The 20,222-nt window shown below is 45.9% G+C and overlaps 9 protein-coding genes across 10 annotated transcripts; 4 read left to right on the top strand and 5 right to left on the bottom strand.

Moving 5' to 3' along the window:
• Window positions 1–1,097: 1,097 nt before the first annotated feature.
• BDBG_03982 (uncharacterized protein) lies at window positions 1,098–1,691 on the top strand (the record flags this gene model as incomplete). Its single annotated transcript, XM_031721488.1, has 4 exons — window positions 1,098–1,140; window positions 1,191–1,213; window positions 1,262–1,568; window positions 1,630–1,691. 4 exons carry the CDS (start codon window positions 1,098–1,100, stop codon window positions 1,689–1,691), a joined length of 435 nt encoding a protein of 144 aa, XP_031578057.1.
• A 2,193-nt stretch (window positions 1,692–3,884) lies between these two features.
• BDBG_03981 (uncharacterized protein) lies at window positions 3,885–6,292 on the top strand. The gene is made up of 7 exons (XM_002625876.2): window positions 3,885–4,609; window positions 4,744–4,781; window positions 4,920–4,943; window positions 5,026–5,218; window positions 5,304–5,355; window positions 5,443–5,602; window positions 5,666–6,292. Exons 1-7 carry the CDS (start codon window positions 4,511–4,513, stop codon window positions 5,838–5,840), a joined length of 741 nt encoding a protein of 246 aa, XP_002625922.1. The 5' UTR covers window positions 3,885–4,510; the 3' UTR covers window positions 5,841–6,292.
• Window positions 6,293–6,300: 8 nt separating this feature from the next.
• BDBG_03980 (presequence translocated-associated motor subunit pam17) lies at window positions 6,301–8,757 on the top strand. The gene is made up of 2 exons (XM_002625875.2): window positions 6,301–7,181; window positions 7,336–8,757. Exons 1-2 carry the CDS (start codon window positions 6,450–6,452, stop codon window positions 7,507–7,509), a joined length of 906 nt encoding a protein of 301 aa, XP_002625921.1. The 5' UTR covers window positions 6,301–6,449; the 3' UTR covers window positions 7,510–8,757.
• BDBG_03979 (uncharacterized protein) lies at window positions 8,582–10,148 on the bottom strand (the record flags this gene model as incomplete). Its single annotated transcript, XM_002625874.1, has 2 exons — window positions 8,582–9,358; window positions 9,447–10,148. The coding sequence occupies 2 exons, from the start codon at window positions 10,146–10,148 to the stop codon at window positions 8,582–8,584; spliced, it is 1,479 nt and encodes a 492-aa protein (XP_002625920.1).
• Window positions 10,149–10,965: 817 nt separating this feature from the next.
• On the bottom strand, window positions 10,966–12,947 carry BDBG_03978 (MFS transporter; the record flags this gene model as incomplete). Its single annotated transcript, XM_031721487.1, has 6 exons — window positions 10,966–11,264; window positions 11,368–11,634; window positions 11,751–12,303; window positions 12,384–12,576; window positions 12,642–12,709; window positions 12,792–12,947. 6 exons carry the CDS (start codon window positions 12,945–12,947, stop codon window positions 10,966–10,968), a joined length of 1,536 nt encoding a protein of 511 aa, XP_031578056.1.
• Window positions 12,948–13,426: 479 nt separating this feature from the next.
• BDBG_03977 (uncharacterized protein) lies at window positions 13,427–14,686 on the top strand (the record flags this gene model as incomplete). Its single annotated transcript, XM_031721486.1, has 1 exon — window positions 13,427–14,686. The coding sequence occupies one exon, from the start codon at window positions 13,427–13,429 to the stop codon at window positions 13,730–13,732; it is 306 nt and encodes a 101-aa protein (XP_031578055.1). The 3' UTR covers window positions 13,733–14,686.
• On the bottom strand, window positions 13,803–14,284 carry BDBG_03976 (uncharacterized protein; the record flags this gene model as incomplete). Its single annotated transcript, XM_002625871.2, has 2 exons — window positions 14,269–14,284; window positions 13,803–14,223 (listed from the first exon to the last, which is right to left on the bottom strand). Exon 2 carries the CDS (start codon window positions 14,130–14,132, stop codon window positions 13,803–13,805), a length of 330 nt encoding a protein of 109 aa, XP_002625917.1. The 5' UTR covers window positions 14,133–14,223; window positions 14,269–14,284.
• Window positions 14,564–18,310, bottom strand: BDBG_03975. Of its 2 annotated transcripts, XM_031721485.1 has the most exons (5): window positions 17,805–18,310; window positions 17,124–17,740; window positions 16,362–17,042; window positions 15,157–16,256; window positions 14,564–15,130 (listed from the first exon to the last, which is right to left on the bottom strand). In XM_031721485.1, the coding sequence occupies exons 1-3, from the start codon at window positions 18,058–18,060 to the stop codon at window positions 16,983–16,985; spliced, it is 933 nt and encodes a 310-aa protein (XP_031578054.1). In that variant the 5' UTR covers window positions 18,061–18,310; the 3' UTR covers window positions 14,564–15,130; window positions 15,157–16,256; window positions 16,362–16,982. The 2 variants fall into 2 exon arrangements, with proteins under 2 accessions (XP_031578054.1, XP_002625916.2); XM_002625870.2 differs by having other exon boundaries at window positions 15,157–17,042; window positions 17,805–18,287.
• Window positions 18,311–18,662: 352 nt separating this feature from the next.
• Window positions 18,663–19,731, bottom strand: BDBG_03974 (short chain oxidoreductase/dehydrogenase; the record flags this gene model as incomplete). The annotated part of the gene is made up of 3 exons (XM_031721484.1): window positions 18,663–18,957; window positions 19,150–19,302; window positions 19,439–19,731. The coding sequence occupies 3 exons, from the start codon at window positions 19,729–19,731 to the stop codon at window positions 18,663–18,665; spliced, it is 741 nt and encodes a 246-aa protein (XP_031578053.1).
• Window positions 19,732–20,222: the final 491 nt, after the last annotated feature.

The raw sequence follows: 20,222 nt of genomic DNA, 5'->3' as shown, positions 1-20,222 counted from the left end.
TCCCTTTTCCTTTTTTTCCCCTTTTTTTTTCCCCGCCCCCATTGGGCTTCTCTCCTACGTACACCTCCCCATTTATATTTTCAATTTCAGATATATAAAAATAGAAAATTTCAGCTCAGAATATAAAAACTGGTTTTCTTACCCCTTTTTATTTACCCTTTCTTTATTTATATATTCACTATGGACCCCTGCGTGGTGGCGGATTCCTTTGATCCGCACTTTCTCTCATTAAAAAACTTTTTAACTAAAATGAATACAACAGAGGCTGGCAATTCATCAGGCTTGTTTGGGGATTATGGTTGTATTTTTGTGATTGGATTTGATAGTTGATGCTGATGAGATGCAGAAATGGGAACACTACAGCGTAAGTAAATGAACGAGCAAGGTGCTGACTGAGGCTGGCATTGGCACTGATACCGGTTCCACCATATTTTATGTACGTGCACATGTACTGAGACCCTGGCGGGGATGGGGGATAGACAGGTCTTTGTAATGCCTATCTCAGCTTGTCCTGTCTTTGTCGCTATACGGGAAAAGGGGGGTGTGATTTCTTTTTCCTTTTCCTTTTTTTTTGGTTCCATCTTTCGGTTTCTTTTCAGTGTGAATTGATTGATTGGTTGATTGCTTGATGGTTTACATGATTCTCTCTGAGTTTGATAGAGTTGGCGTTGGGAGGGCATAGCTTGAGCGTTTACGACGATTTTTTTTACCGGAGAAGAGGTTATTTAACGCACCATTAATGAGAACTGGTTTAATGCTAATTAGCTAGTTATAGAAAGTGCATTATATATAGTTAACTAGTTACTCCGTAAATGGTCGGAGTTATAGGACTTAGCTTACAGCGTACGAATAATGGGGGTGTTAAAAATAGGTGTATCGCAAACCTTGTTTCTGCCCGTAAGTTAACCATGGGATTGAAGCAATCCCGCGGGCCATGCTAACAAACCTCTGCTCCTAACCCCGCCCTGCCGCCTCCCCCATCCATCCTCCGCTCAATCCTCCGCTCCTATCCCTACCAAGACATCTATGAACTACACTTGACCCGCACTAGCCCCAACTCAAAAGAACTACGGAGCGGAGTACAGTACAAACAAAGAATGGCAGACCACAGACCAATATCCACCGGCCGCGGCGGCGCAGGTATGCACAGTAGCGCAGCTCCCCAGTTCCTGCTTAAGTGCTAAAAATAGCGCTACTCTTCTACTCTGCCTGTGTAATGCCTGTTTTAATGAACCCCACCGCGTATCTACCCCATGTGTAGGAAACATGGTCTCCGTCTCCACGCCGGGAGCAGAGACAGGAACAGCCAGAGCAGGAGCAGAAAAAAACAGTCGCATCCCGAACCCCCGCAGACCTCGTCACTCCAACTATCAATTCGGATGTATATACAACTGGCCGTGGCGGGTCGGGGAATATGGTTGCCAACGACGATCCAGCCATCGCGCGTAAGGCGCAGGATGTAGAGGTGGATGTGGAGGGGTTAGAGGAGTGGATGGGGATGGGGACGGGGACGGGGATGGGGATGGGGATAGGGATGGAAGGTGGGGAGAAGGTTCTTTTTGGGAGGGGTGAGTTGTACTGAGCTTTTGTTCTGTACTTTATATTATTATCTATTGCTAACATGGGTAGGTGGTGCGGCGAATATATATGACGCCTCCACGAGGCCCGATGGCAATAAGAATACCCAATGATAATTTGAATTGGATCGTGCGGAACGGGTTTTTGAGAGAGGGGTCCGGAGGTTTTCGTGTCATAGAAAGGGGCTGGAATGGGGATATGTCCTCCTCTCCAGGACGAGTTTTGAGACACTGATGGATCCACTCTTCACATATAGCTCTGCATCAAGCACCAATAACCCGGGACATGATCACGCCATATTCCACCAAACCCTTCAATGTCTCGCCGCCAGCCCCTGTGACGCTCCACCGTAACAGCCGCCCAGTTCAGCAGCTGGCAGCCAGCCTGAACCATCCGCTTATGGGCGGCTTCTCGGGTGTGTTCTGCAAAAGTGCCAGATGCGTCTGTGATGACGAAAACGTCGTGCCCTTACTCGATCAGGCTCAGAGCGCGTCTTTTTTTAATGAGCACTCTTTCAACGGGTGTTCAGGTACTGACTGGTACTTTATAACAACCTGCTTCCTCCCGGTGTCCTTGATAGCCTTGACGAAATCCTCATTATCCATCGCATTGATCTGGCCGGGGCGTCCGATCAGGGGCCCCCCGGGGAGGGGGGGGGGGGGCGCGTTTCTAGAATCTCCTTGGCAATGGGGCCGTTTGGGCCGGTTTCGAGCGATGTGGCCAGGACGGAGGGTACTTGAAAGTAGCTAACAACTCTTGCTAGGGGTAGGATATTTGTGTGGAATTCATGGGGGTCAAAGTCGTGGACTAGCTGGATGAGGCCGGACTGGTTGGATTTGTTTTTTGAGAGCGGATTGTTAGTATTGGAACATAATAAGCTGGTATTTACGTGATGTACGGAGCGTAGGTAGGAAATTGTGGAAGAATCAAACATTGTGTGTATTTTAATCTAGCTCTCAAGGTTCTCTCTTAATATAGAATGTGGGACAGATGACTGCAGTAGCTGGGGCAACATAAATATATAGAAACACGCAATGCAATTGTCTCTGTCAAGTTTTTTATAGGTAGTAGGCATATATACCAGGGTGCCTGACAGTTTTTGATGAAAAGCTAAGATACTGAATTAGATACTCCGTAGCATGTAGAATAGATAGCCTATTATTGGCTCTGGTAGACGCCCCAATCTGAATCTGCCGCGCACACGAGGTTACCGACACAGAGACTAAATTTGTCATGAAGTCATTTTTACGACATTGATCCCGGGCAAAAATAAGTGGCATAAATTGTATTCATGATTGTAGCGAAAGGTGAAAAATATTTTAGATCCATGGGTCCTACCTATGTAACCTTGAAATAAGAAATGGTTCTTGATTTGATTGGCCTTAGTTGGATCCATCTGAGAAGACCTCATCTTCTATTAATAAAAACCAAGTTAACTTTCTCGGTGCCAGCCAATCCCGAGATATGATGGGTTCTTAAACGTGCTTGCTACTCCACTCCTGTAGGGCAATTTTGGTGCATAGTTCTATATCTAGATCTAGAAATTACCCAGGATACCTCCACATGTAGTTATATACAGTATTCCCTTCTACTAACTTGTTAAACCTACGTGCATTGAAGGGTGAATGGCCCTTCTATATCAATACCACCAAATTTAGCTAGCTGTGTTAGAGAAAGAAAATTGGCTTTTTAGTACAAAGGGAAATCCTTATTTGATTTCTCCTCCATCTGTCAAGAATTGTTTGTGATACCGCTTGTCGAGAATGGCGTGTAAAGTGACGCAAGACATAGGTAGACATTGGCAAGGGAGCCTGTGTTGGGAACCCAAAGAGCAAATAAGGGATGTCAATCAGCACTTTGAAACCAGACCGAGTGGACAGAAGATTGAACGTGCTAGGTGTAGAACATCGGGGCAAAGGAGCTCGATCACCACCAGTCTCTATGGAGTACCGTCTCTAATGGTGACTAGCGAATCGGCTTTCTTAAAGAAGATCCATAACCTCGGGAATTCAACTGATTGTGGGCTTTCGACCAATTGATGTCGTAAGAGTAGATATAATCGTTTCTCATGATTGATTTTGTAGGAAGATCCATCATTCATCTTGTATGTATTATAATCTTATAATCTAGCTGGCGAGATTCTCTATATATATAGAGTTACGCTGTAGAGACTGTGACGGGTAATTCCAACAGGCTTTCTTAAGCCATCCGCTCTCCAAATCTCGCGCTAAAGCAAGATCAAACAATGACTGCGAATACGTCTAGTCCAAGATTAGCTTAGGGGAATGGACTTTATTGACCGGCGCTGGGAGCATGTTAGGTCTTTGGCGAAGAGACCATCTGCCGGGTTTAGATCTCCCTCTGGAAGAATAGCTAGAACTAGTTATATCATACATATCTGGACTCTGCAGAGGTGTAGCCTTGCTCCTTGCGCTGTCAACTCTGGATTCTGTACGGATTTCGCAGAGCTGAGGCTATTCGGTCGGTGACTGCCTAGGTATTGGTCGAGAGAATGGCAGTATTTAGTTCATATTTGTATACTTGTATCCTCTGGATAGGGATGTGCTTGTGCTCCATACGCTGTAGTGGTTGGCAGAAGGTTGAGGTTTGAAATGGCTTATTTAAAATAACACGATCTTTCCTTATTTCGGCAATCAAATATTTCAGCTCCAACCAAGATCCATTTCGCCAGCTTGAACCAGCTCAGTTTCTCCAAAACCCGTGTTTGAATCTTATCCTCTTGTTACAGATTTCGTAGGCCTACATGATTACTTTAATTCAGAGGGAAGATTCATAATTTATATAAATACGCACGTCCGCCCTTCCGGTTCTTCCGTAAAAAGTCCCCGCCCACCCCACTGGATATCATCATCTAGCTCAGTTTACCATTATTGATATCGCCATCGTTATCCTCCCTCCGGGTGCTGCCACAATGAGGACTGCCTCGCTCCCGCTGGAATCTCTTCTTGGTACCAAACATCCTCTTCAGCGGTTGCATTCGCCCTCCCGCGGAGTTTCTGCCCTAGTACATGTCAGTGACAGATCTGTCTTGATACCTAGCTGCTTTCGCTTCCTATCTATGTTGCTATCGCAACATAGCTACATCACTATAACTAGCTACTGTTACAGTGTATACCGAATGCTTACGTTCTATTTGATTCCTAGTTAGCTGCACTAGTGAGCTTCGCTCTGTCGTTCAAATAGTAAGTGGTTGTGATGTCTTTGAACGGATGTATATTTTACATCCGATCATATGCCGCATTTTATACCATGGTTATTTATATCCCTTCCTCGGTTTTCCGCCATCTCATTGATTATTCTGTGGTTTAATGATGCCATAGCATGACCGACCACCCGAATCTAGCGTAAGTAGAACATATCCCAAGTACAAATATTGGAGTGAATCAGTGCATTTCAGGAACTCCGCTGATTAAATTTGATTCACAGAAGCGAGGCTTACGGATGGCATTTCCAGTACTTGACTATCATCGGTCTATGTATGGCTACATTGACAAACCTGGCGGGCCTGGCTGCAGACATTTTTCTGTCAACGCGCCTGTTTGCTGTTAAGAATGTGCTTCTGGTTTGCAGCGCGCCAATGGAAGTGCTGATTAGTATTTTATATTGGGGCTTGAGAATCGTAAGCTTCTCACTGACAATCTTGCTTGATGGCGGGGGGGGGGGAAATGATATACATACTTGGTCTAACAATGCATCAATTCCAGATTGATACCAAGCTGGTAAAGCCTGATTGGGTGGAATTATCTTTGGAGGCAGGTAAGGCTCCCCGGCTGTATTTTCCTTGATGGGATCGGGCGGACAGAACTGAACATCAGAAGACTAACGCAATCGATTCGGTTATAGATATTGGCTTCCATGCTATCCCAGCTATAGTATTGGCGATTGATCTGCTGTACCTATCACCGCCTTGGTCTATCGGGGCTCTCCCATCCATGGGATTGGCGAGCGTCATCGCGTTTGGCTACTGGTTTTGGGTGGAGAAGTGCTACCAATATAACGGATGGTATGCGTTTCGCCATCTATTCTTTACTAAGTGAAATTCGAACTAACTCTATAACCCCATCAGGTACCCTTACCCGATTTTCGAAAAGCTCACTACCGGCTGGCGAATTGTTCTTTTCCTGTTCAGTGCTACCTTGATGACCATAAATACCTTGCTATTGAAGCGCCTGCACGGGCAGATGAATGGTTTTCTCCACCCTGCCTCAGGTGCACGCCCAAGTGATTTAAAGCGGGCCTAAAAAACTCTACGTCATTTGAAAATATACCGCTCAACATGGATATGACCAAATGATCTCGCGTTACATGTCATGATGACCTGGTCCAATTGGCTGGATAGCGGACGTTCTTTTTTCCCCTTTGATTTATATTAGCGAGCGCGCACTGGGGGATTACCTAGGAGTTTATTTGTTGCAATTTTAGAACCTGAGGAGGACAGAACGAATTTCGGAAACACCGAGCACATAGATATAGATGCTCTGATGACGAATTTGCATGTTTCCTAAAGATACTACTTTTTTTTCGTGATTGCTTGGGATGTGAAAGGTGGCAATTAACGAATCTACCAAGACATACTCCATCGAGATACAGAACATAAATAGGCATTTCTCGAATAAACTACAGAGTATCAAATCAATACAATCCATTGTTCCTGCTCTGGTTATCCATGCCAAGACATTGGCACGCCGAGGCTAGTGCATGCTTATGTAATGGTCATATCAAAACCAGCACTACCTTCTATCCAAAAGACTTCTTAGGAACCCACCGATGAGCAACAACACAGCGCCATAAAACAAAAAGAGACATATACAGATACAGATACACGAACGATCATTGTACACTCCCACAGAATGCATCTTACCGTGATAAACGGTCCCTTCCGAACTGCGGTCCTGGGCAGCAGGATCCCATGCAGCCTTAGCCCGTTCATCCTATCCAACACCTCCAACACCACCAACACCACCGGGGCTTCCTCCAGTAGCTCATCGTTCCCCGCGCTACACCAGCAATGCAAATATAGCACTGCCCGCTCCCCAAGAGCTCAACTGCAACAGCAGCAGAAGCGCCATGCAAGCACTAGATGCAGTGGACAATCGCTCTTCAAGTTTCAGCAAAATCCAATCTCGCGGATCCCAGACCGTTCCACCTCCGCCCTAAATCCCAACTCCGCCGCCGCCAATACCACCACCTCCCTCCGCGCTACCACCACCCGTAAATCCTCCACACAAGCCCCTTCCTCTTCATCGGGATCGTCCGCAAGCAGCTCGTCTGCTCATAGCAGTACATCCCCCTACGACTTGCCTCTCGATTGGAACTCTTTCTTCCGCCTCCGGGCTTCTCGCCGCAAATACTCGCTCGTCTCATCCATCATAGCTTCCGTATTCAGTACTGCAGGTGGCGTGCAGGTGCTTGCAGCGAATAATATGGATACCATAGGTGCGCAGGCTTTGGGTCTTGATCCGTTCATTGTCCTGGGACTGGCGACGGCGTCGTGCGCGGCGCTGGGATGGCTGCTTGGTCCGATATTGGGCAATTCGCTCTGGGGTCTTGTGCATAGAAAATACAAGGCGTCGGTTGCAGTGGTACGTTTTCTTGTCCCTTGCCCTGTTGCTCTCCCCGTTTTTTCACCCTCCTCTACGCTTTTCCTTTTTTCACCCCCTCTCACCTATATGCCCCATCGATTAATTTTGCCGTGGACTCCTTACTGATAGTTGATGTCCCTTTTCACCTTTATAGAAAGAAAAAGAGTTCTACAGCAGGATAAAGCGATTCCGCGTTGACCCCTCTGCCAATTCGTACTCCAACCCGGTCCCCGATTACTACGGAGAAAAGATCGGCAGCATCCAGGGCTACCGCCAATGGCTGAAGGATCAGCGTGCCTTCAATCGAAAGAAGCGAAACTTCCTCTGAATGGAAGAGTAGAATGAAATCCTAGGGAATATGTAAAAGGGGGGAACACAAACCTAGAATATTGTGCGTACCTTGCTTCGGCTAGGGTTGTTGGGCTTTGGATTTAGGATTTTTGGGATTGGGAATTGTGATCTGTTGTTGTTGTTGTTGCGGTTTATTATTTATCTCTATCACAGCGGAATTGATGATGTAGTTTTATTCATTCAGATATTTATTTATGCGGGTTTCACCTGTCTTAGTTTACTTCCTTCGCCTTGCCCTGATGTTTCTTTTTGTCCTATGCGGAATATTATGTTCGCCTCCCATTCAAGTATCTACGGTGTTAACTTCTTCTCCAATCGTTTTCTTCAGTTCTGGTTCTGATCTCTCCGATATTCGATAATCGATTGAAAAATGTGCAGTTATCATCATGAATTAAGCTCGAAGTTGGCTTCCATGTCCCCTCCCCCGTCCCAATATACGCGTTTGTTCGCCTTCATTCATCCCCCGTGCTGATATCTGCCGCGTTTTAATTTCAGTAGGGGATTATTCTGTTGACATCTTGTGCAAACTTTGTATAAGCGCGTCCCCTCTCTCATTTTCATCGAGTTGGTTTCCGCGTGCAATTAGCATCATTCAACTCTCTTTTTCTTCTTTCTACCAAGGAAAAGGGGTAATGGCAAAAACAACGCAAACGAGGTCTTGTACTAGGATCTCGCTCTCTGGATTTTTTTTTCTGTCGAACCCTAGTTTTGCATCTCGCTAGCATTTGCAGGAGCGAGTAAGGTGAACATAAAAGGGGAGCATAGTTTAAACTAGATGAAATAAGGCATCCTGTATGTGGAATGGGGAAGGGAGCAAACAGTAGTGCCTTATTCTCAGCCACAAAGTAAGAAATTGAAAGCAAATGTGCCCGAGCTTTAAATTCTTTTGTCAAGAAGGACGAGATCAACAGAAAATAATCAAGCTGTTAATAACGTACGAAGTGATATTAACTGATGCGCATTTGCGCTTTTGGGCCAGCAAAAGAAATCATAGAGAGAGAGTGTGGATGATGCTCCCCTGGGCAAAATATTTGGATCTGTAGTAGTTACTAGTGGCAGGGGCAAACGGGCAGTGGTCCTGAGCATGGATCTGGGGCAAAGCTCAATTCGCAGTTGGCGAGTCTCTTATACCCCCGAAATGCCTCAATGGCAGCACTGGCAGCTTTGATTGAATTGAAATGAATCCGCATCTCAGTACTAGATTCATTCTCCACCATATCATCCCCGAGGTCGAAATAGACAGGAAGCTCCCTCTCGACGAATGCTGCAACGTCGGGATACCGCTCAGGGTCACGGGGGCCTTTGATGGAAATACACCTCGTGTGGCCACGACTGACCTTCCGTTCTATATCTCCTGACATTGGATATGTAGGTTGCTTAAACATTATGACCCTGGCGCGCTGATCATCAAAGAACACTCCGTGATTCTTGGAAAACTCGACGTATGCCTTTGCATTCTTCTCGTAAACGAAGGTGACAATCCCCATATGATAACCTGCAGCGCGTTCCATATTCATCAAATGGGCGGATAATATAGTGCCGCCGCGCACACCTTGAAATAGGTGTCTCAAGCAGCAGCTGAGTGGAAGGTTCGTGATGGCTACAGTCCTGCACCAATTCGCTTCCGACTTGGGAGGGTCAAAGAAGAGTCCATGTTGGAAGAGACCTGGAGGGTATTCGGAATGGCGCAGTGCGTTAAGGGCACGATTTTTCTGGTGGACGTTATCAAAGGGGGAGGATATGGGCAGTGAGTATTTCACTTTTCCATCCCATGGCGTTGGAGTTGGTTGACTGGCACTTTTTGTACGTGCTTCCCCCGGAACGACCTGCTCCATAAAAAATTAGTTCAATCTAGAGAAGGATTTAAATTCGAGCTGAAATGATATTTACTAATAGCAATGGCTTGGCCCTTACTCCATATGCTTGCGGGATATCTGTTGGTGATCCAATGCCTTCAAGTAGAGTCTTGGTTGTCCCTTTCTGAGCTCCATCGCCGTGGTTGCTCCAAGAAGATGCTTCTTTCATCTCTAAATGAGATTCAAATGCACGGAGGTCGTCGAGTGAGTATTCCTGGCTTGGAGTAATGGGCTCCTCTGATGGCGGGCTCAAATCGTCAAATAACGATGATTCAGGTCTCTGCCCCGGAGGGGACGATAATGAAGGAGAATCTTCTGCGACACTTGAGCGGCGTTGCTGAATTGAATATAATTTGAATTGGAGCATCTGGTACCGCAATTGAGAGGATATAACGCCATCGTCTAGTCCTGCTAGACTAGCGCCCCCTTCCTTTGGTTGTGCAGGCTTGGAGTTGAAGTTGAGCAACGACACAGATTCGGATCGAGCTCCAGGCAAGCTTTCCTTTGAGCCTTCGACCGTTTCCTCTGCGGACTTTCTGGGTTCAAGTCGATTCTTTCTCAGCTCCTTTTCAAGCAACGAGATGCGTGCATCTTGCTCAGCTAGTCGCCGTTGAAGAGCTTGGAGAGCCCCTTCTGAAACCGATTCCCAGAACAGGTTCGTTACGGTTGCTTTTGGCAGCGTACTGCTACCAGGGGTAAATGAAGCCCGCTCCACCTGGGAGGCCGACAGTCTTGACAGGCTACATACGGGGTTTTCCATTCCGGTGTTATTGACCAATAGGCCTCAACAACTAGAAGGAAGACAAAGGATGGCAATTGTTCAATGAAGTGCTGTTCCTGGGGTTTCGCTAACGGAGAGCTGTAATGTTTTGAAAGAAAGGGAACCGAAGGAGATTTCCCCAGGCCACTATACAAGCGGCAAGTGTTATGTAGCTGGTGAGATCAGAAGTGAAAGAAAAAAGTGAAAGAGATAAAGAGAGATAAAAACTCTGTAGGGAAGAAAAAGATCGTAGACTGAAGAATGGATGATGAGAAGTTGAAGTGACAACAGCAGTGAGAATTAAGGGGCAGGGATGAGGCTGGCTGGTCACGTGGTACTGTCTCTTCCCTCTACTTCCAAGTATGGGCATTCATGCGGAATGAAAAGGAATTGATGAGGAGATGTAGTAGAAAGAGGTAGAATAGTCTAAGAAATAATTGCAGTTGCGATGAATATGGAATGTTGCCTCCTATCTGCTTTGTCCGTTCCATAGACCAGAGTTTTAGGGTCTTCTCAATGATAGAAGAACGGTGCGAGAATTGGAACCCCCATTTCCAGCCTGGCTCTGATCAAGGAGAAAGAGACAGCAGAAGATGTACATGTCAAAATAAATTAACAAAGTATATTCATACTGACCAACCGGCGGATGAAAGAGTAAATCTAAAAAAATAAAAAACTTCGATCTTGATCATAAAACCTTAAGTCAAGGTCAACACCCCAAACAACGCAGGCTAAAAAACTGACATAGCCTAGAAATAATAGCAACTCGCCCTTAATAGTAAAGGTTTCCGAGTCTCCCAACTCGCAACTGAGGGGATCAAAGAGTGTATATAAAATCGGGACGCATATCCCCTCTCATCTCCACCTGCTTCTCATCAAGCCCAGCCACCCAATAATCACGCTCTCCGCGCAGCCGTCTCCTGTTCTCCATCCGAAGGAGAACGTACTGTGCAATGCTCCCGCCTAGTTGGAATAGTAATAGATATCCGAGCACAGTGCCGTGGCCTGGGTAGAATTCCGGTTTATCGTCTCCTCTATAGATGTTGGATGTTACGCAGCCCTGCAGGTTCCCCCATCCAATAACGAAACCAAGCGTGACACCGCGTTTGTACACACCTGTATTGCAATTAGAATCACCTGTGTAGATAGAAAAACGGAAGGAAAAAATGGTAAAAATGGTAAAAAGCAGTTATTGGCTCCAAGGGAGACATTTTTGTACCTTCAGTATTATTGCTTGCCCATGAAATCGTATTTGAGATCGCAGGGTAAATGCCCATTGCTCCGAGAAACGTTCCAATGTACTTCACCGCTGGTGTCTGGGAGCCGAGGAGCATGCTGAACCCTGCGATACCAAACAACGACACAACCATGTTGCAAATGCCCCGCTGACGAGTGCGGTCCGCGATATATCCCACAGTGATTGTTAAGACCGCCGCAACCGCATATGGCGGAACGCTTAGAAGCTGAGCCTGAGTCGAAGAGAAACCTAGACGTGTGGTGTTAAAAGTACATTCGAAATTGATGGGAAAGAGTCGTAAATACCCTAATATTGATATTAGTTAAGTTCCGAAAATATTCTCCCCTCTGTATACACTGCTGTACTTACTAGCTCATTAATGATCGTCGGTACAAAAAGAGAGAACGCATAAAGCGACCCATCACAACCCATGTATATGATGGCTGAAGTATAAGTCTTCCAGTCTTTCACGCTGGCCCAAAAATACTCCATTCTGAATTTCTCCAATCCAGCGCTCGATTGCTTGTCGGAGGCCAGGCGACGGATCACCCTCTTGCGGTCATCCTCTGACAGGAAAGTTGCCTGATCCGGGAAATCCTCGACAACCCAGAATGAAACAACGCCAATGACAACAGTCGCGAGTCCTTCCAAGATGAAAATCCACGCCCAGCCTGGTCTCCCACCAACACCACGCATCTGGGCTATAGCGGCCGCAAGGAGACCGCCAAACGAGCCAGCAATCGCCGCCGCAGAAAAGAAAACAGCCATACGAATACCAAATTCGGATCGCTTGTACCAACAGGACAGCAAGTATCCCACACCGGGGAATAGTCCGGCCTCAGCGACTCCTAGGAACCATCGCGCTACCATGAGGCCAGCGAAATTTCGAACAAAACCCATAAATGTCAAGCAAAGTCCCTTAAAGCACACGAAGAATGTTAGTAGCGAAAATATTAGGCAAATATATGTCCAGATAACAGCATGTAGGGCAAACATACCCAAGCTATCATTATGGACGGAATAAACACACTTGGCCGAAACCTCTTGAGCAAAACGTTGGTGAGCGGCTCGAGGAGCGAGTAAGAGACGAAGAAGATTGTCAGCGTGGCATTGTATTGACTATTAGTCATTCTGAGATCGTCCTGTAGTCCATCTATTTTCGCATTTCCGATGTTTGACCTGTCCAAGAAGCTGTTCGGATATTACTCTGTTAGCAAGTAATACCAACCATGGCGATATCCCTGAGCAAAACATACCTTAGAAGATAGAGAAAACTGAGCCAAGGGATCAGTCTCCTATCCAGCTTTCGCACCAGCTTCTTATCCTGCATATCACAGAACTCCGTGTAAGCCAAACAGGGTCGATTTAATCAAGTACAATAGTTGGACACTACTCCGGTCACATACAATTGCTGCTCTCTCCTCATCACTCAAACCAGCGTCTGGGTCGTCGACTTCAATGCCAACAATCTCCCCATGGGGTTTCAATCCAACATTCTCCTCCGATTCAGACTCTCTCGTGTCAGCTTTCGTATCGAAGGTCTTTCCTTCGTTTTTCTCCATCGAGAGAGAGTATCGTAGAGCTACACAATCCAATGCAATAGGGGAAGGAACGCAAAGGGGAAAAAAAGTGACAGGGCAAGAGATAAGGAAGAGGAATTACCCCCAGAGTATAAAACAGCAGGGAAATGTTAAGAAATCTAAACGGAGTCAGTCGTAAAGCGGTCCCTCGTTGCGCAAGCAAGGATAAACAGCTATATATTTATTTATGCTGTCGAAAGCGCGGAGGTGATTCCACACACAATCGTCCATGAAAGACACCTCCCTACACGCCCTCCTTTCTTCCGGTTCAGCAAGCCTATTTGGAGAGAGTTAATGAGGTTCCAAGATATGAAGGCAAGATAGTGTGCCATATTCAGTAATGCCTGCCCCAGAAAAGGGCTAGACTCGAAACTCGCTGCTAAATCAGGACGTCCATGCCACGGATGCATTCCGACAGCACCCAGCAAAAGTTTAGTCTTCTAACAAGGTTGCATCCAGAAATGATTCCGGCAAAAGGATCACCAGCCTGCAGCGATGATCTCCGCCGGGATGCGTGCGACAGTGATATTATTGTTGACTTTGCAACGCTACTGACCTTTGAGCCCGTTGGAGGCGGCCGGGAATACCTAACCCTAACCAGAAGTAGTCTTTGTGCATCTTTGCGAGGTTTGGCCGCGAATGATCTCTACCAAGAGCGAAGGCGGAATTACCAAAGCTTGATTCAACCGCCGAACCCCGGCCGGCTACTCCGGGGTTTTGTGGGCTTGAAGGCGCGCATGAATCTGGGGCATCTGGGGTGTGGGTAAATAGAGTGTGGCGATGCATTTTTTTTTTAAGTAGCGGATGATGCAGCCTCAAGTATGGTAGTGGTTAATATTATTTGGTCTTGGGTGAGTTTAATTTAAAACTTAGAGAGAGAGAGAGCCGCCTTCGTCTCGACATGCCCGCTCGATCAGCTGAAAACTTCGTCCAGATAAAAGCATAACTACTCCGTACGGAGTACACTGTCTGGCAATCGTCGCTGATGCTGAAATGATGACCCCCGTGCGATGACCACTCGCGCGTTGTTTCACTCCTCCGCTGGTGGCGGACTAATCGCATCAGGAACCATGGAGCCTGGCTACTTGGTTGAAGGAGGAAACTATCGAGCTCGTGGAAAATATAATTTGGCTCGTTTCGATCGTCGGCTCCAGGGGCGTTTTCCATGTTTGAAGTCAGCGGCGGGTTTATGTAGCTTCACAAACAATATTTTATTTATATTATATAGACACACACCAATAGTTACAATATTTTAGCCCTAATATAGTCAGTATATTACTATATATAGTTTAGTCAGTCTTACCTATGCGCTCCACACAACCTCTCAACAGTCTCAGACCTCAGCCATAATAGAGCCCCCCGGGTATAGAGCCCCCTTCAGATATAGAGACTCTCAGATATAACTGAGTATAGAGACTCTCAGATATAGAAGTCCCCAAGTATAGAGACTCTCTGATTATGGAGACTGGCCTGAGTATAGAGAGTGTCTCAGGCAAAGAGACTCTAAATAGAGACTCTCAGAGCTAGAGCTCTTATACAATCTCCAATGAGAAGATCTTGTTTGCTAATACAATCAGTATTGTTGATATGTGCCAATTGTAACATCGTCTAAAACGCCTATTTAGATGTATACAGGGTCTCAAACAGGCTTTTACCAATTACATAGCTTTTTTGTAATATACAGTACATCATTGATCAGAAGAATTCTTTCACTACTCTTAATTTGAAATCTATTATGATTCTGATTCTTTGATATCTCGAAACTAGACTGTTCAGAGAAAATTATCAAAATCTGATTAAATCTAAGTGAATATAAAGACAATCTTCATACACTAGAACTTAATATCATTCTATCTATTGATTAACCCTCTGTAGCCAAAATTGGCCCCAGAATATGAATGTGATCAATAGATTATGATAAAATCATTTTATGATAAAATCAATCGTATGATGGAGGCATGATTCAATATTAATCCTGCAAGTTGCAACCTTCGTGTCTCATTCCCCCACAGCCTTCCATGGACAGCACTTTTACCACTACGCTATCCACCCCACCACAAACCATATAACTACTTACTAAGATACTTGTCCTCTTTGACTTGCTCCCTGGGTGCTGGCGCCACCTCTTTGGTTAATAATGAGGAAGATGAGAGTTGCCATATGAACTTCCATTCCTGGTCTATTTGCAGGCCTCCTCTATAATTGCCAGCAGCGCCTGGCGTTTATTTCCCCTTCTTCTTTATTCAGCAGCTCACCGATTCCCGCATCGGTGATATTCTCATAATTCAATTGGAACGACGCTGTCCTCTTTAATTCCCCATTTAGGTCCGCTGGATTATCGCCCCGGAGCGTATGGGATAGGATCCAAGGATGAGTATCACCTAGGAATGAGAATATTCGAGAGGCAAGAGAGTAGGCGTATGTTGGTGTTGACAGGTCCAATAATAGGCAGTATTACGGCTAAGAATACATAGAAGACAATATTCTGGGTTGAATTAGCGTAGAGATGGATATTTTTTATCAATAGTATAAATAACAAACAAGGAGTTAGCAAATCAAGAGGCGAAGGGGGTTTTAAATGGACAGATTACGCTACAAAACCGTTGGCCCGATAATATTTAAGTTAAATATTCGGAACTAGCCAGTCAACCTGCAGTGGGAAATTATATCATGCACACAATGATAACTACATAGCTTCAAGGACTTCATTTCATGCTATAAACTTCAAAACCTTACCATATGCGTAACGTCGTCAAATTGAGTTGCCAGAAGGGGAAAAAAAAGAAGGGAAAAAAAAGGGAAAAAAAAGTATAGCTCTCAACCGCCCTCTCCTTTCCCCCCCTCTCCTCGGGTTTAACCATCACATGAATAAATAGACATCGAAAGTCTAGCCATCAAAGTTCTGCGAAAAGAGAAAGCTCTGAGTCTCAAAGATGATAGAAGGTTATAATCCCCCCTGACTTATAAACCCAGTATGATCGATAATCTTCTCGCTCAATATCCCCTGAGGACAAATGGTCGCAATGAGTCTGACGCCATCGATTCGTGCGTGTGAGAGTACTAATAAAAGACCGTGGCTCATGTTTCGTCATTGATGCTCGACATGGCCACTATCGGTTGTATGGTGCTCTACACCAGCTGCATGGACCACCCATGTTTACGGGGATGAACGTGACCCAGCGGTCAGGGCAGGGCGTAGGACAAGGGCCAAATTTGGGACCATAAGTAATATGAGTACAGCTGTAGATATATTGGAATTGAAAGCACATTGTGCGTGCAAAAAGGATATTTCTGCGTATGTTCCGTCGTGGCTTGTTTGTTAGCCCGTGTAGGTTTGATTCAGCACTGCGCTTTACAGGTCCACTTTTGTTTCTCTAAGGACTGGGTGACACCTACTTGTATATCACACTGCGATGTGGATCGGTGTCCCAGGGGCAGTGGTGGTGATATGCTACTGTTGCGATGGAGCAAGATGTTATAGACGCTCGATGGCACGCCAGTCCCGAACGGGTATTGAAAATGTGGAAAGTGTTCGAGTAAAATAGGCCGGTCTTCGATGCCGCAGAGCAGACGGCTTCGATATAAACATGTAATTCGGTAGATAACGGAAGCACCGATGCACTGCTAAAGAAGCAAGAGCTTCTTTCTATCAAGAACACGGTGTTTGGCTGATGATGGGCAATATACAATGGTCTTTTGGGTCAAACAAGGCAGGTCAATGGTGATGAGGAAACAACTGAATTGTACAAAGAAAGTAGTGGGAGGATGCAAGCTAGAAAAGTATTACAGCTTCTCCAGCATGCAAAGTAGTTCATCAGGGTAGCTTGTTGCAGTGCAGAGATGTGAAAGAAGATGTTGTAGACAAGAAAGAACAAATATTCAAAACTGATGTAGGTTCAGTTCTTTTTACAGGGAAGGAGAAGAGAACAACGATTACAAATTTCAATCAGGTCAGTGATAACCTGTTGTCAAATTGACCGAAAATGTATCCTAAAGGATATCTATCCTATATAGGACCTAGCAATCACGCTCCAGCATTCTGCATGCCTGTTTAATCTGAGTTGAGACCTCATCAATCTAAATGACAAAGGTGTAAGTAAATCCCCATTATACCCACTCAAATGGATCCATGATACAGTACATGTAAGGAGAACTTACATATTCATCTGTAAACATGTTAAAGTGGTGGCCAGGTATGCTCAAGACTGTGGGCGTGAAATGATTTGGATACTTTTCCCAGCCCAGAATCCGAAGTTCGCGCACGACATCGACCCTGCAGACTGCATCCGGTAGGTCTGGCCTTGACACTGGAACGTAGTCGTCACAACGAAGGATAATCGTTTTGGGGATGGATGGAAGCTGGGTGTCGATGTTCGATACCGTCGCCCCGTTTTCCGGACTCCAATTCATATCAAGGTGAGTCTCATCAGGTGCCACGGCCTCAGTTGACGGTTTCGAATCAATCAAAGAGAGCTCTTTCTCTAATTTAGCCCTTTTCAGAATCAAATCCGAGTCGCTACATCCACTCCACACGGGTGGAATCCAGTTATCGGCCATAGGTTGAGCCAACTCCATGCATTGGGAAACAAGTCGGCGGGTTTCGGGCCGGGTATCTTTGTTAAACACTGGCTGAGGGCCAACAACATTCGATTTGGCTTGCGAAATCGCCAGTGGGTAGATAGAGTCAACCATGACCAACCCGACAATGCGGACCGTGGATGTCCTGAGCAGGATGCTGGCCACTTCCAACGACAGAATTCCGCCTAGTGACCATCCTAAGTAGAAAGTGTCAGAAGGTAAACAACGATATTGCAATCCTTAGTTTATGGGGTTGCTCACCACCCAATAGAAGCCGTCCCGATGGCACAACTGAAAGTATCAGGTTCGCATACACCTTAGCCATTTCCGGGAGTCCATGGTCCCAAGGCTGGCCGGAATACAGACGCGGGTTCTGTATACCATAGACTGCTCTGTCCAGGGAATCTAAATAGCAATATGATACGGTTGTTCCGCCACCGTCGTGAATGAGTACAAGGGGTGGTGCTTTCTCATGCCCAGGCGGCGCAGGCTGTATCATATATATGCAGTCTTTCATGGCTGTGTTTATGGCATGGTCGGGGTGTTAGAAGCGTTGACCAGGATCGCAGTTGAAGCTTCAAAAATTTAGTTCATCGCCAACACATCAGGCGCGCGGGGTAGGAAACAGCCCAGTGCGACGTGCAAGTGACGGTCTTTCGAGGGCATGCTGCGAAGAATATCTCGATTATTTTTAAGCGCGGCTGACTTTTTACCTAGAAAGTCAATTAGTGTTTTTGAGCTTTTGGATCTTTTTGCTTCTATAGCTAGGCTGCGTTCTTGTAGCTGGCGAACACTGGTTGAGTCAACATATCTACTAATAACAATGCTCATGTACATGTACATACGCACATATATATAACGAACGTACGTTATATCCTAAAAGCTATTTGAGAAATCGAAGAACGAATACTGACGCTCAACAGCCTATTTAATGCTAAGTTACCGATGCCTCACATACAGAAGACGATTTGAAAAAACATCATACAGGTCTGAAGCGGGAGTGTAAAGGTATAGACTATAACAATCACCGCGGCTAGATATTAGTAGCGGGCGTTTCCACGGATCGTTAAGATCTGTTGAAGCTCTATCCCGGATTCAGGGTCCGTAGGCAATATAGGCCTAATCAAAATTTGTGTTCAGGGCTATCTCCTCCATGGCATCAAAATTCTGCTGAAGCGACATAATCTTGTCCCGTGTCCTCTGCACACAATCAGGCCCCAATGGGAGTCGTAAGAAGCCCGTTTCCCCATCGCCCATGCCAGTCCCGTTGATCACATCCATAACTCTCGCGACGGCCTTGACGGGATCCCCCGGCTGTTTGCCATCAAGGGTGAGGAAACGTTGCAGCGTCTCATGCACGGGCGTGCCTTCGTACGGCTTCGAAGTTCCACGGCCGCGGGGGTTTGGATCGCAGCTGCAAATTTTATGCGGAATGCGTCCGGCTCAACGATGAGAAGCCGAATGTTAAAGGGGGCGAGGTCACAAGCGAGGGACTCCGATATGACTTTTAGGTTTTGTATGTTAACGAAGGTTTGTTGGGCGGAATTGGAGATATCATCCGCCTATTAGCGACGTACCTTCAAGAGCAAACTTGCTACCCGCGTACATAGAACAGGCCAAACGCGCGTCGAGGCCGGCGATGCTAGTAAAATTCACAATGGTACCTGATTTGCGTGCTCTCATTGACGGAATGACTGCCTTCATCACTCGGATTGGGCCGTAGACATTTGTGTTGTACTGCTGATAGATCTCAGCTTCGCTATTTAATTTCATCATCAGCCCACCCGTTGGAATTTTCGAAAAGAATAGATAGATCATTATGATAATAATTTCATAAACAACAAAGTTTTCGCTGTTGGGAATATACAACAGTTGAATTCCATCTGGCCACTTACCTCATATCCTCTAGGGTCCCAAGAAGGGAATATCCAGCATTGTTGATCTCAACATCAATCCTGCCGTACTCCTGTATCACTCCCTGGACGTTCTCCCCTACTTCGCTTGTGGTGACATCCAACTGTAGCCATTTCCCACCAAGCTCTTCAATCTGTGGGAGCTCTCGTCTAGCCTTCTCTGGGTTTCTCGCCGAGGCGATGACTCGGTTGCCTGCCTTCAGTACCGCTTCTGCAAGCGCAGATCCAAAGCCGGAAGATGCGCCGGTGATGAACCAGACTGGAGAATCAACCATATTTTGTGATTCTTTCTTTCTTTCTATTTCTTTTTTGGTCGTGATAGGAATTTTCCATTTGACTCTTTATGTGGGTCTGTTTTTGGCAATAAAACGCAACGGGGTGTTTGGAGATTCGCTTTAAAAATCTAGCTAGAAGAACAGCTTCTCTTTTATGACATGCTCGGGAGAGCTTCGTTTCGGGAATAAGGATAACTGCGAGCAGCAAATTCCGGCCTCCATCGCCTTGGTAAGTGGTATATAGCCAAGAGATGACCAGCTGGACATTCGGACATAGCGGACTTCGGCGGGACGAGAGTTAGTTTTGTGGAGGCTACGCATACAGCTGGGAAGCAGCTTGCAGTTGAAAATCAAGGTTATACGAACAGGGAGAGAGCCAAGTTGATGGGGAGGCAGAGTTTCTGATTTCACTCTGCCCTAGCATACCGGACGCAACGTCATCAAGGGTTAGATGGCTGGCCCGCCACCAAAATTCGCTGTCGTTCCGATAA

This window comes from Blastomyces gilchristii (genome assembly GCF_000003855.2).
Source record: "Blastomyces gilchristii SLH14081 genomic scaffold supercont1.6, whole genome shotgun sequence".
Classification (NCBI taxonomy): domain Eukaryota; kingdom Fungi; phylum Ascomycota; class Eurotiomycetes; order Onygenales; family Ajellomycetaceae; genus Blastomyces; species Blastomyces gilchristii.
Note: the sequence above shows the minus strand (reverse complement) of the source record. Positions and strands in the feature narration are given on the sequence as shown.

Coding starts and splice junctions, on each gene's coding strand:
- BDBG_03981 (XM_002625876.2), top strand. CDS start 4,511: ATGAGGACTGCCTCGCTCCCGCTGGAATCTCTTCTTGGTACCAAACAT. Junction 5,219..5,303: donor TATATTGGGGCTTGAGAATC/GTAAGCTTCTCA, acceptor CATCAATTCCAG/ATTGATACCAAGCTGGTAAA. Junction 5,603..5,665: donor TGCTACCAATATAACGGATG/GTATGCGTTTCG, acceptor TAACCCCATCAG/GTACCCTTACCCGATTTTCG.
- BDBG_03975 (XM_031721485.1), bottom strand. CDS start 18,060: ATGAAAGACTGCATATATATGATACAGCCTGCGCCGCCTGGGCATGAG. Junction 17,741..17,804: donor GGGACGGCTTCTATTGGGTG/GTGAGCAACCCC, acceptor CTTTCTACTTAG/GATGGTCACTAGGCGGAATT. Junction 17,043..17,123: donor ACATGTTTACAGATGAATAT/GTAAGTTCTCCT, acceptor TTTGTCATTTAG/ATTGATGAGGTCTCAACTCA.
- BDBG_03980 (XM_002625875.2), top strand. CDS start 6,450: ATGCATCTTACCGTGATAAACGGTCCCTTCCGAACTGCGGTCCTGGGC. Junction 7,182..7,335: donor ACAAGGCGTCGGTTGCAGTG/GTACGTTTTCTT, acceptor TCACCTTTATAG/AAAGAAAAAGAGTTCTACAG.